General features: G+C 38.8%; 1 protein-coding gene across 3 annotated transcripts in view; it reads right to left on the reverse strand.

The window, feature by feature from the left end:
* Positions 1-3,912: 3,912 nt before the first annotated feature.
* Positions 3,913-12,386, reverse strand: part of rbpjl (recombination signal binding protein for immunoglobulin kappa J region-like) — a 28,373-nt gene continuing 19,899 nt past the window's right edge. For all 3 annotated transcript variants that reach the window (XM_014016070.1, XM_014016071.1, XM_014016069.1), the window contains 5 exon segments: positions 3,913-4,808; positions 7,905-8,008; positions 8,106-8,261; positions 8,341-8,481; positions 11,858-11,970. In XM_014016070.1, the coding sequence (XP_013871524.1) occupies positions 4,415-4,808; positions 7,905-8,008; positions 8,106-8,261; positions 8,341-8,481; positions 11,858-11,970 (908 nt within the window). In that variant the 3' untranslated portion in view covers positions 3,913-4,414.

Below are 12,386 nucleotides of genomic sequence, written 5' to 3' on the forward strand. Positions count from 1 at the left end.
AAAGAGAATAATGGTTTTATTGTATATTAATAACTTGATACAATGGGGGTATTAGTGAGTCTCCCAAAAAGTTTTATCATTTACTACTTAACAATATTTGTTTTTTACTCTTAGTTTTTTTTCAGCACTCAACAAAACAATAAATGTGATGAGGTCCATGGAAATCTTGAGATCRTTGTTTCTACAGAATGCCCATTACAAAACAAAAAAGAGGACATGCTGGGTTGTTCCTTAAATTTCTATTTGTCAAAACAATTAAACACTCATTGATTAAAAATTAATAAACCTTATCTTGCAAAAAAAAACAATTATAAAATGTATTTTCATTGTACAAACAAAAGAAAATAAAATTGCAAGCAAACAAAAACCTAATCACGTGGATGGATGGTTTAAAAACAACAGGAACAATTCTTTAATTTTTTAAAAAGTTGCCTGAATGTAGACATGACCAAAAACAACTGACAGTAAATTTGTAATATTTACATCATTCAGTCAGTGTTCTGAACATGCTTTAATGTTTGCCAGGTGAAAAGTTAATTACATTAATAACAAAATGATCTATTATCTGTCTGCAAACTGTTTTTACACTTTTCTACAAATATTTTTTATCAACTCATCGGTCAGAAAAATCTAAGTGGAAATCTTGTCCAAACGTCCTCTTTGTTCAGAGACATAAACACTCTTTATAATCTCTATTACCCGTCATYAGCATTCCTCTCATATTTCCCATGCTCTGTTAGCTTCTAATAATTAGCATTCTGCTCATATTTCCTCAAATGTTCTGACAGGAGGATTCCTCACMGACAGTTCATGTCAGCAGCTGCAGCCAAACAGGTGTAAGCAACAGGATTACTGATTAAMCTCATCTCTTCTTGAAGAAACTGATAATATCGTCTTTTCTTTGATTATTTTTTTCTTTTTTATCAGAATGATGCTTCAGTTATGCTGTCTCTCTTTCCTTTTATGTTGCCTCTTGTTTTTCATCCTGCCTGTATGTCACAGTGATGCTGAGGTGAGGATGGACAGGAAGAGGTGAAGTGAAGCGGAGCTGGACAGTGGGCTCCTTTATTCCACTGTAATAAACAAAGAGAAACCAGAGGGGCCGGGGCCCCTCGACCACATGCTGAAGGATATGAGTGCTGAAACTGTAGGAAGAAGGTCGGGGGGCCCCTCTATAATACACCTCCTGTACACAAGTGCACGTGTTTCCCCTCTGAGGATCACAGCATTTATTTCATAGAAGYTGTTTGACATTTAAACCTAAAGTTAAACTTTGAAACTCAGAGTTTTCAAACTTGTATTTATCTTTAAACTTCAGTAATTAGATGAATCCTTATAYTGAGTTAAGATTTCTTTAAGAAAACACCTCTGATTCTTAAACATTTCCATCTATAATGATGTTGATTTATTCTGAAACTCTTTAAAACTCAMAAATAATCACTGCCTGCTCATTTACAGCTGATAAACATTTGAAATATTGATCAGGTTGATCATTGTCTTTTGATCTCTGCGCATCAGAAAACATTTACAGGGTTGGTCTTGAGTGTTCATCCACAAAAACTTGTTTTTACACTTCAACATTTTAAAAATTGCATCACATTAGCTTTAAAAGTAATATTTTCCCTAATCTCATTAAGTTAAGACAGTTCAGATCATCATCCAGCATAATGCTCTGTAATATCTGTAAACCTAAAAGTAAATTCAAGGTAATATTAAGGCATRTTTAAAGGTTTATGGTTCATAGCAGGGGTGTCCAAACATTTACCCTGAGAGGGCCAAAATGAAAATCAATTCAGAGCTGTGGGCCAAATGCAGTAAAATAATACACGAAATACAAATACTTTTTAAGTAAAGTTCTTTATTTGGAATGCTTGTTTTTCTTTGTGTTTATAGTGTATAATAATGTGATTGTGATGTTGTATTTCTGAGTGTTTTATGTGCTGCAGAACAGGAACTTGCTGTAAAACAGCAATTATGCTGAGTCAGGCTTGACTTCTAGTAATCTTTTCCAGTTAAATCAATAAATCAAATAAAATCAATTTTTAAGAATTTGGCAGCAGTCTGTACGGTAGACCACTTTTTTTTCTGTGAACTTGGAGAAAGTCTTCCATACGCTCAAGCAGCAAAGGCTCATGGGACATTTCATGAATCTATAAAATACAAGGATTTTTTTGGCCTTGAAATGTGAAAATCTACGTGTGGTAAAATCAAATCTAAATGTCTCTTCTTGTTTCATGTATTTCATGTTTAATCTTCATAAATCAAAGGAAAAGTCAGAACCACGAGTGAAATCTGTTTGCACTACAGCCCCTTAGTCTTTAAGTGGAAATCCTGTTTCTACACAAGATGACAACCTAGTAACTACAGAGATGCAAACTAAATGATTTAGTTTCTCTTTTCAGACCATCAAAAAGCTACGATTTATCTTATTTTACTGTTAAAAATCATAAATAAGTTGAGTGCAGCGGCTTCAGATCGGCAGTGTCCGACCCGACGGCTTCAAAGCTACAAAACAAAGTTACAAAGTGACAGAGTGGAAAAGGTCGCTGGTTTCCATGAAGAATGTGGGAGTTCTCGTGGACGGGAACATAAGAATGGTTTCTTTCATGGAGCAGGATGACGGGGAAACGTCACTGTTTTCTGTCCAGGTGAAGTTTCTTCCACACGACKGAGATTAGCGGCGCGGAGACGGCACAGCCTTGTGTTTGGACCGATCTCCTTCCTCCTCTCTCCCACACGGTTTGTCTTACTAATGATGAGGAGGAGGAGGAGAGGAATGACGCATGCTCTTTCTGTTTCACAGAGTTACAACATGTGGGGTGTCATTTTGGGTGGTGATCCCCCTCAATATGAGCTGCAGAGATGTGGACTCGTTGCAGTAATCATGATGAGCATGCAGAGAAATTGAAGGGTAGTTTGGGTTTGCTGCAGAACCATTCAGCCATGCGGGAGGTCCGGTCGGGCCTGCAGSTTTGTCTCTGCTTCACTTGATTAGAACAAAAGAGCTCTTTGGTTGGATTTCCAACGACCTTTTTAAAGGAGATGCAGCGAGAAGAACAAAAGGAAATCAGCTTCGTTGGTGTTTTAGGCTACGTTCACACAGTAGGTCTTAACGCTCAATTCTGAATTTTTGAAAAAAAAAAAATCAGAATTTGTGGCGTGAACCTTACATTTTAAATGCGACTTCTGTCAGACTCCAGTGTGAACTCGACACAGCACCGATGTGACCCGCAAGCACAGAAAAAAACGTGACGTCACATTCAGCTGTTTGTTTACAGAGTTAGCTAAACATGCTACTTGTAGCATATTGATTCTGAAGTTGCTGTTGATTCAGAGCTGATTAAATAATTATCTGACATGTTTGTTTAGTTCAGTGTTTATATCTGAACCTGCCTCTGACCGGATTTTTGGAACTTAGTGCTGGAAGTAAAGTATCAAACTTAGGATCGATGACTGAAGTTTATCAAATGTTTCTGCAGATTCCTRCTAAATCTGGACATGGAAAATGAAAAGTAAAAAGATGAAGTAACCAGACTTTTGTTTTGGAGCTGAAAACGCACAGAGCTACAAATTTAAACAGCATGACAATGTTAGTGCCTTTATCGATCCTTCACCCCACCTCACTGATGAAAAAGATGGATGTGATGCAACATGTGCGTTCAGACTATATCAGATTTAGTACCACATCCTGAGTCGGATTTTAAAAAAAAATTAGATTTGTTGCATTCAGATTGTCATAAAAAACAGATTTGGGTCAGATTTGCCTGCAGTGTGAATGTAGTTTAGCTATAATCTGACGCTTTATCAGGATTAGCAGGGTGAGATTAGGAACAACAGAGACAAAAAGAGAATGTTTTACAGAGATACAAAGATTTCTTTGACTCTGCTTCAAACGTTAAAGCTTTAAAACACTACAGTTAATCCATTTATTTCTGAAAACAGGCTTGAATCAATTTCACTTCTGAAACTTCTAATAAATTCTGTGACACAAAAAGTCACACCAGATTATAAATCAATCTCAGATTACAGTCCAGCTCCTGTCTRTTTACAGAACATTGAGCTGGGATCTGTTTCAAAGGATCAAAACTAAAACAGTTTTCTTTAACCACACGCTGCTCTCAGACGGAGAGTCTGTCCTCTAGAAAAAACATCCTCTCACACAGCAGTCACCTCATCGACGAAACATGTCAGGGTTTTTTTTTTTTTCCTTCAAGGCTGTCGCAGATCTCTCTCTCACCCCAGAAACACAGAGCACATTGTTCAGACAGCAGAACTGTGGTCCTCAAAGTCAGAACCACAGGTCAGGGCTTTCAGAAATYAAATGAAACTTAAAGATGATGAAACAAACAGTCACAAACTGATCATTTATTATCTGTTCAGGCTGTTTGAGCTGTCATCTCCTTGGTTTTATGACTTATTCTTTAAACAGGAAGTCTCTCCTGCTGGTGTTTTGTGGATCAGAACAAGGAAAGACAGTGAATCTCTGCAGACGACACATTTTCAGGTGYTAACTCTGCATAAAGAGGTGGAAGTTAGCTCTGGTGAACTCCTGGTGAATAGTCTCTATCAGGATGTCCTCGTCATCCTCCCGGCTTCTGTCGGCCCCTCCCTCCCTGCCTCCTGCTGCCCCCCGGGCAGGCAGAGGCAGGTGGAGCTCAGGAGTGAAGGTGAAGCTGAAGGACGTTCGATAAATCAGCCCGTCGGTCCTGATGAGAGACAGAGGGAGCGTGATGATGCGACGCAGGCGGCGCCAGCCGTCGCTGAAAACAGAGACGTCGGGAACGACGCAGAGCAGAGATTGAGGAGACCTGAGGGGAAAAAAGGCAAGGAAATGTCTGCTGGTGCTTCAAAAACTAATTCAAACACAACTAGAAGCACTCGGAGAGTGCAAACCTCCGCCAAGGCCAATTTCCCCCATCCTGTAAGAGTTAATGCACAAAAGCAGAGATGGAAACACATTTGCTGAATAAGTTCTGAGGTAGGGAACATTTAAGCAGGCAGTATGCACGGGATTTCTTCTCTGTGGAGTCCAATGTGAAAAACAAAAGTCAGACTTGTCACGGGACGTTTTTGTTGAAAGCTTTCGCATCGGTGCTACGTGATTCAACAAAGCAGAGATTTCATCGTACGTCTAATCACACAGACACACACGCGTCTTCCTATCTTTGTGAGAACCACACACAGCGATCACAACCACGCTCTGTGCATTCTTTTTTCCCCGAAGTTTGGCGAGAGGTGGCTAGAGGGGCGCACAAAGAGCTCTGGACTTAATCTGGCCTCATTTAAATAATAATAAAAATGAACAAACAAATAAACAAATAAACAAACAAACAAACAAACAAACAAACTCTGAGTCTGAAGTCCACCGCCTCACTCCTCTTCCTCAATCTTCATCGATCTGTGTACAAGCCTACTGACAATGTGGTGTGTTTGAGGAAATGGGAAAAATCGGTTTCATGGTGCAGTCACGCACATCGTGGTTACAAAACGTTCTCTAAATGCGCACCAAATGCGTAAAAATGCGCATATTATGGCAAGAATTATTCATCATTACATCTGGTTTTAACATTACTTTTATAAAGTTTGAAGTCCAAACACTGAAAGCTATCAGTTTTTTACAGAAGCCCTGTGAAAGCATCACAGCTTTGCTGAAATGAGAGGATTAAAAGAAAAAAATTCCTGTATCCGCATCGTGACCCGGAACATCACCAAAATTTAACGGCGTGTTCCTTGTGCCAGTACCCACATGTGTTGTAAATGTCCTGACAATCCGTCCACACCTATTTGAGTAATGTTGTYCACAGACAGAMYGACAGGCCGACAGACAGACATACGTGGCCGAAAACATTACCTCGCCGATGGCAGAGGTAATTGAATGTGAGTTTTAGATGTTCATGTCTGCTGATATACACAACATAATATAACTAAAACATTTAATTTAACAGCTCGTGTCTGTGCGTTTCTGAGGTCCAAACTGCTTGAGCTTTCTCAAAAACAATATTTGTTAGATGGCTCAATTATTCTAACAAGGCTTTCTCACACTGCTGAGCTGCTGGCAGGAATATTTGCAGAATCTGGTGGTGAGCTACTCTGAGCCCACAAACCATAAACTATGACACCTCAGCACTTACGCTGTGGGATCTGAGGAGGGTTTTTACGTCAGAGAGCCAACGTTGGTCAAACGTTCATCATATGAGCTTCTGTAAGAGAGATGTATGGCTGTCACATCTCTGCACAGACCTCTGACTTTGACCCACGAGCCAAAGCAGGTCACTCCTTCAAGTGATGCAGACTCAGGTCCCTTCATTCTGTCATAATACAGAAATATATTTAAAGTAAATAGTCGATAAACTGAACTGTTGTTTATTTGGTTGCTTAGTGTTACTTTTCATTTCAGGTCAGGTTTTAATGTCCATTAGTCTTTTACCTGATTATTTTTTGTTTCTGGGTGGCAGAGGTCACTGGTGGTCATGTCCAGCATCAGGGGTGGAGCCAGAGGGGTGGCCCCTGATTGGCCACCCAAGGYACCACCCCCAAATAATCAACAGGTAGGTGAGGATCTTAGATTTTGTATTTGCATTTAAATGTTGCTCTCTGTTACTGCTGTAGTATATAACATTACATATTACATACAACATATTACATATAACATAACATATAAATATATAACATTTTTAGCTGTGTATGTTCAAAAATGGCAGATTTATAGCCCTGTTAAGATGTAATTCCAATCAATTTGTTCCTCGATCCTGACTAAAGACACATRGGTATAGAGCATTTCAGGTTGTAGCTCCCACATTTTGGAACAAATTATCCCAATCTGTAAAAGCTGTAAAAAGCAGCTTCAAACTTACCTTTTGAAACAGGCTTTTAATATGTTCATATGAGTTTTCATGTTGTCTTATTAAGGTTTTAATCACTCGTGGATGTATTTTTATATGCTCTGTTGTGATTTATTGGGAAGTTTTATTGTGAAGCACTTTGTGGCTTCTTGACTGAGAAAAGTGCTACAAAAAAGTTACTTACTTACTAGTTACTTTAGAAAATTGGCATTACCATCAGTTGTTAGGCTAATTGGGGGCATTGGTAATCGTTAATTGGTAATTGGTAGGCACTCTAGCATTGGTAATCGTCATGTGATCATTTTTAGCTATGCCACAATATATTTCATCTCAATAAGTTTTAAAACAGCTGAATGTTTGTTTTTTAAAGTTAGCTGTGGAGGCCAACTTGAATTTACAATTAGCATTTAGAATTAAGTGAAGATTGTTTTGCTACTTCTACACTAATGTTCAGCTTTGTGTGTCYAAAAATGGCTGAATAATACATTGTGACTAGCATTCAGYGTGTTGTTTGGATCTTTCTTAGCTTTGATCRTMCAAATTTCYAGCTYAATATTTCTCAAAAMAGCTGATTTAAAGRAATTTGGAATCAGWTGTGGCAGCCATCTTGAATTTTMAAAACCCAGAGTCCTTTYCTTTATTTGTCTGTGCCCTCCTAAAAATGTCTTGGCCACCCCTGTGCCACCCCTTGTACAAAAAGCTTAGCTTCGCCCCTGTCCAGCATCACTGTCTGAGGGACGGGGTAAATGTGCAGTTTCTTAGCAGCTGAAACAGTCTKCAGATTCATCAAAACAACACAATCCATTAAAAAAATGTTTCTTTTGCGAAATCCAGCCATTATGTGCAATAATATGTGCATAATGTGCAAATTTCCCCACTGTGGGATCAATAAAGTTTTATCTTATCTTATCTTATCTTATCTTCTACAGGATGATTTTTTTAATCAAAAAATTTCCAATAACTGCTTTTTGCACACTTATTTTTCCACAGTACCATAATTTACTGTCTGTTCACTTTACAAACTCCTCTCTTTTCTCATAGGTTTAACTAATTTCAACTCACTTGAACATGGTTTCAGCCTCACTGCTGCCAAACAGGACTTTCAGGTGAGGACTGAAGTTTTCTCCGTGGATCTCCAACATGGCAACGTGTCCTCCTCCGTTTACCTGCAGTAACGCATAAAATAATGGTTTTATTGTTTATGTTTCTGTAAAATAAGCCCATTAGGTGAAGATGCATCAAATAAAATCTCAACAAACTCACCTCTAACCCAGTGATGAGAGGAAACGGGCTGACTGGAGTCTGAAGGCAGCCAGCGCCCTGACAGAAGTTGAARTCCACCACTTCCACACCAATGATGGTCCAACAGGATCCATCATTCAGCACCACTCGGCTGGAGTCCCTGATGCTGGAACAGGTCTGACGTGAAGGAAAAGGTGGAGGATGATTTTTTTAAAAGAGGGGTAAAGAGAAGATAGGTATAAAAACAGCATCTCACCTGGTGCTGGATGATGGAGTCGTTAGAAAGACACAGATAAGAGTTGGGTTTGTCTCGGAATTGAAAAGCGCACTTGTGGAGCTGAGAAATGGGCTCATCCACGTCTAAGATGGCGTGCTGCTTGTTGACTTTACGAATCACCTGAAGGCACCAAATACGTTTTCAGAACAACAGCGTAAGTCTCCTAACGTAAATTAAAACTGATGAATTGTTTTGGATTAAAGCTTTTTTAAAAACCAAAAAAAAGGAAGTTCTGTCGTCTTTTACTGAAGCGTGAGACCAACATAACCTGACACAGCATATATTTAAGGTGAATACAGGAAGCTGACAAAGACAAATGACAGTTCAGTGTTGAAATTTTACAAAAATCCACAAACCAGGTGGTCTTCACACCAAAGAAAACATCTCCAGGTTCTGAACCCTAAACCCTGAGTATTAACACCACTTTACTCAGTGGCTCACGGGAAATTAAGCTTGTTGTTTTTACATAGAAGTCTGCTGATCCGGCTGAACATTTTGTTCTGAACGTCCAGCCTTCCTCCTCCTCGGCCTCTGAATGGAGACCACAAGGGAAATCTGAGCCAAGGAGATGGTCGCACAAAAAACCTTAGCAGGAAAGATCTCCTCGTCTTTAACCAAACTACAACAACATATAGAGGTAGAGCGCGAGGGAACACCTGATCCATCTAGATGAAGGTGTTATGTAAGCAGCTTAGAAACGTTCTGTTCAGCAAAATACGAAGAACTCAGATTAGTTTAACTGGAGGGCGATAAAACACCTGAACAAACCTTGAGAGGGTTGAGATTGAGGTCTAACTCTGAGATTTAAGCTCTTTTTAGGGATTGAGGTAAAGAACTGGCGACTCAAAGGTCATATTCACACCCGATAGTCCGGTAGACTTGGTTCCATTGGGGACCAAAATTACAAGATTTGTTTACATTTTGAGTTGGTGTGGTTCTCATTCACACTGCACTTTGTCACACAAACCAAACCCTGTGAAAAGCCTGTCCCTCCCCCTCGCCTGTGGGGGCGCTGCATCAAGAACCACTGAAAGAATTGACACGAAAACCTCAGAAGGAGATGTGGAGCATGAGTTCTTTCTTCACTAAATGTCAACAAGTCAGATTTTAGTGGTTGTAGGATTTATTTATTTTTTGTTCTGTTTTTGGCAAATGTGCCAAACAAACACTCTTTAACAAAAGGCTCAACATGAGAGAAAGATGAGGCAGAACCGTGGAGAATATGGCTTTCCACTCAAGGAGGCCCAGATTTCTCCGTGTGAGGCAGCATTCACCGAGTAGGAGTGCATCCACCTTCACAAAAACTGTCCATTTTACCAAGTTTTAAAATCTTATATCCAGCCAAAAAGTCTTTTTGATCTTGTTTTGAGACTGATTTACCAAACAAGAACTTATTAATTAGATATTTTATTTATTTATTTAACAGGAAAAGATTATTGAAAATCAAGCCTGACTCAGCATAATTGCTGTTTTACAGAAGATTCCTGTTCTGCAGCACATAAAATACTCAGAATTACAGCAACACAATCACATCATTATACACCATAGACACAAAGACAAACAAGCATACCAAATTTAAAAAAGGCAGCATTTGCAAAATAGGACATCTAAATATGAGCACAACAAAAAGTGTCCAGCAGATGGCAGACAAGATTCTTCTTAAAGGGCTGTAGTTTTGAAATGGACTTTATGTTTTGAGGAATGTCATTCCATGCTTTAGTATAAACATAGAAGAAAGACCTCAGGCCATAACAGTTTTTAAAAGTTGGTAATATCAGTTGTCCTTTTGTAACAGATCTAGTTGAATGACCACTTCCAGAATTTGATTTGGGCAACAATGCACAGAGAGTTCCATAATTGGCACCTTGGAAGATCTGAAAATATAAATTAATACCACTATACAAAACATAATTCTGCAAAGTCAAGGCATCAGACAATGAAAGAACTGTACAGTGATGAGTCCAACCAGGAAGTTTTTTATGAATTTTGTAGGCCCTGTTATAGAGCCTAACTATGGGTTCTAAGATTTCATTTGTTGTAAGAGACCAAACAGGTAAACAGTACGACATGGTTGAGAGTATAATGGCATGAAGATAGATATTTGAAACAGAAGATGTCAGATTGGATCTAATTTTTGAATAAACGTATAATTTCTGTTTCAACTTAGTAGTTGAGACTTGTACATGATCACGATAAGTCAAATGAGAATCCAAAGTAATTCCAAGATATTTGTAGGTAGTGACAATATCTAGGGGTTTGTTTAAAAAGTGAGTTGATTTGTTATATTGAAATGTCTCCTGGGTGAGGAAAAATACATGCACACAGTTTTTAACATCAATTGACAAAAGATTATCTTGAAGCCAACCATGAAATGTCTGAAGATCTGCTTGTAACTGACTATTAAYAGATTCAATATTGAAATCAGACAAAAAAGAACAGTATCATCAGCATACATTAAAATATTTGAGTACTTCAATATTTTTGGAAGGTCATTTATGTATGATAGGAAAAGCAATGGGCCCAGTATGCTACCCTGCGGAACTCCCACGGAACAGGGCAGAGACCCAGACACAGAGCTTCCATGTTTCACAGCCTGACATTGTGTAAGAATAATAATCTTGTTTTCAGAATGAGTAAGATTATTTGTCTTGTTAGTCTGAAAATTTGACTCAAATTAAGTAAAAAAGTTCTGCTAATGGAGTAAAAAAATTTACTTGGTAAGATTCTTGAAATACTTGATTAGACTCACTTTTTTCTTATTTCAAGAATCTTATCAAGTAAAATTTTCTTACTCCATTGGCAGAAATTTTTTTTACTTAATTTGAGTCAAATTGTCAGACTAACAAGACAAATAATCTTACACATTCTGAAAACAAGATTATTATTCTTACACAATCAGTTCTTGTTCAGTAAATCAGTCTCAAAACAACATCAAAAAGACTTTTTTGGCTGGACATAAGATTTTAAAACTTGGTAAGATGGACAGTTTTTGCTGTGTATCTTAAACAGGCATCCAGCGAGGTATTTACAAGATATGAGTAACTTTATTAGTATTATTACTCAGAATGAATGCATTAGTCTGCTTCCTGTTTTTAGGCCAGACCCCGGTCCGCAACAAACCGCRCCAGAGTTCACTTCAACTGAAATGAGACCTAGATTTTCAGGAGGATGAGAGTTCACTTATTTGGTCCACACGTTTTCACACCTCCCCAAACGGACCAGACTTTCCAGGCAAACAAACTACAGTTTGATTAAAGCGGACTAAAYGGTGCTAAATCATCCTCAGGCGTGAGTTTGAGTGCAGATCTGTGATGGACCAGGGTCCTTTGGATCAACGACTGCTGGAGACAGCAGCTCTACCAAACCCCAAAAAGAGATTGATGGAGGACCACAGAGGTTATAGATGTAGTGATGCAGAGAAGGGTGGATAAGTTGAAATGAAAGTGTTACTATGAATATAGAAAAGTACGTGTGTATAAATGTGTGTGTGTGTTACCATGGGTGGCAGAGCGACTCCTGACTCAGTACAAACTAATTGGACCACAGAGCCATAACAGATGAAGGCTTCACTCAGCACAAATCCCCCTTGATCAGCAGGGTGGTCATCCACTAAAACACACATAAAACACAAAGTTTTACTGGAACACACCTCTACAATGTAACAGTTTAATGTTTTTTACTCAAAGTCAATAAATTGTTTCTCTTTAAATCTTTTCATATTTTTCTTTTTGTGTAAATCTGGACAGAAGGTGAGCGTGTGAGGGCGGAGTGCTGATGGACGATGAGGTTTGGGTGGTGGGAGGTCTGTGCACACTGAGCTCTGTACCTCAGGAAGAACCTCGCTGACCTTTCAGACGGGTTCCCCCTGACGTGTGAGAGGAAAGCTGAAAAACCACGCAGACACTGACCGTATTAATGCAGGGTGGCCGGGGTTATGAGAGGAGCCGTCCAAAAAGGGATAAATGATCCCTGTTTTTAGACTCTTTCATATCATCATTGGATGCTGAACTCATCCAGTTCATGTT

The sequence above is a fragment of the Austrofundulus limnaeus genome, unplaced genomic scaffold, assembly GCF_001266775.1.
Source record: "Austrofundulus limnaeus strain Quisiro unplaced genomic scaffold, Austrofundulus_limnaeus-1.0 Scaffold137, whole genome shotgun sequence".
NCBI lineage: Eukaryota > Metazoa > Chordata > Actinopteri > Cyprinodontiformes > Rivulidae > Austrofundulus > Austrofundulus limnaeus.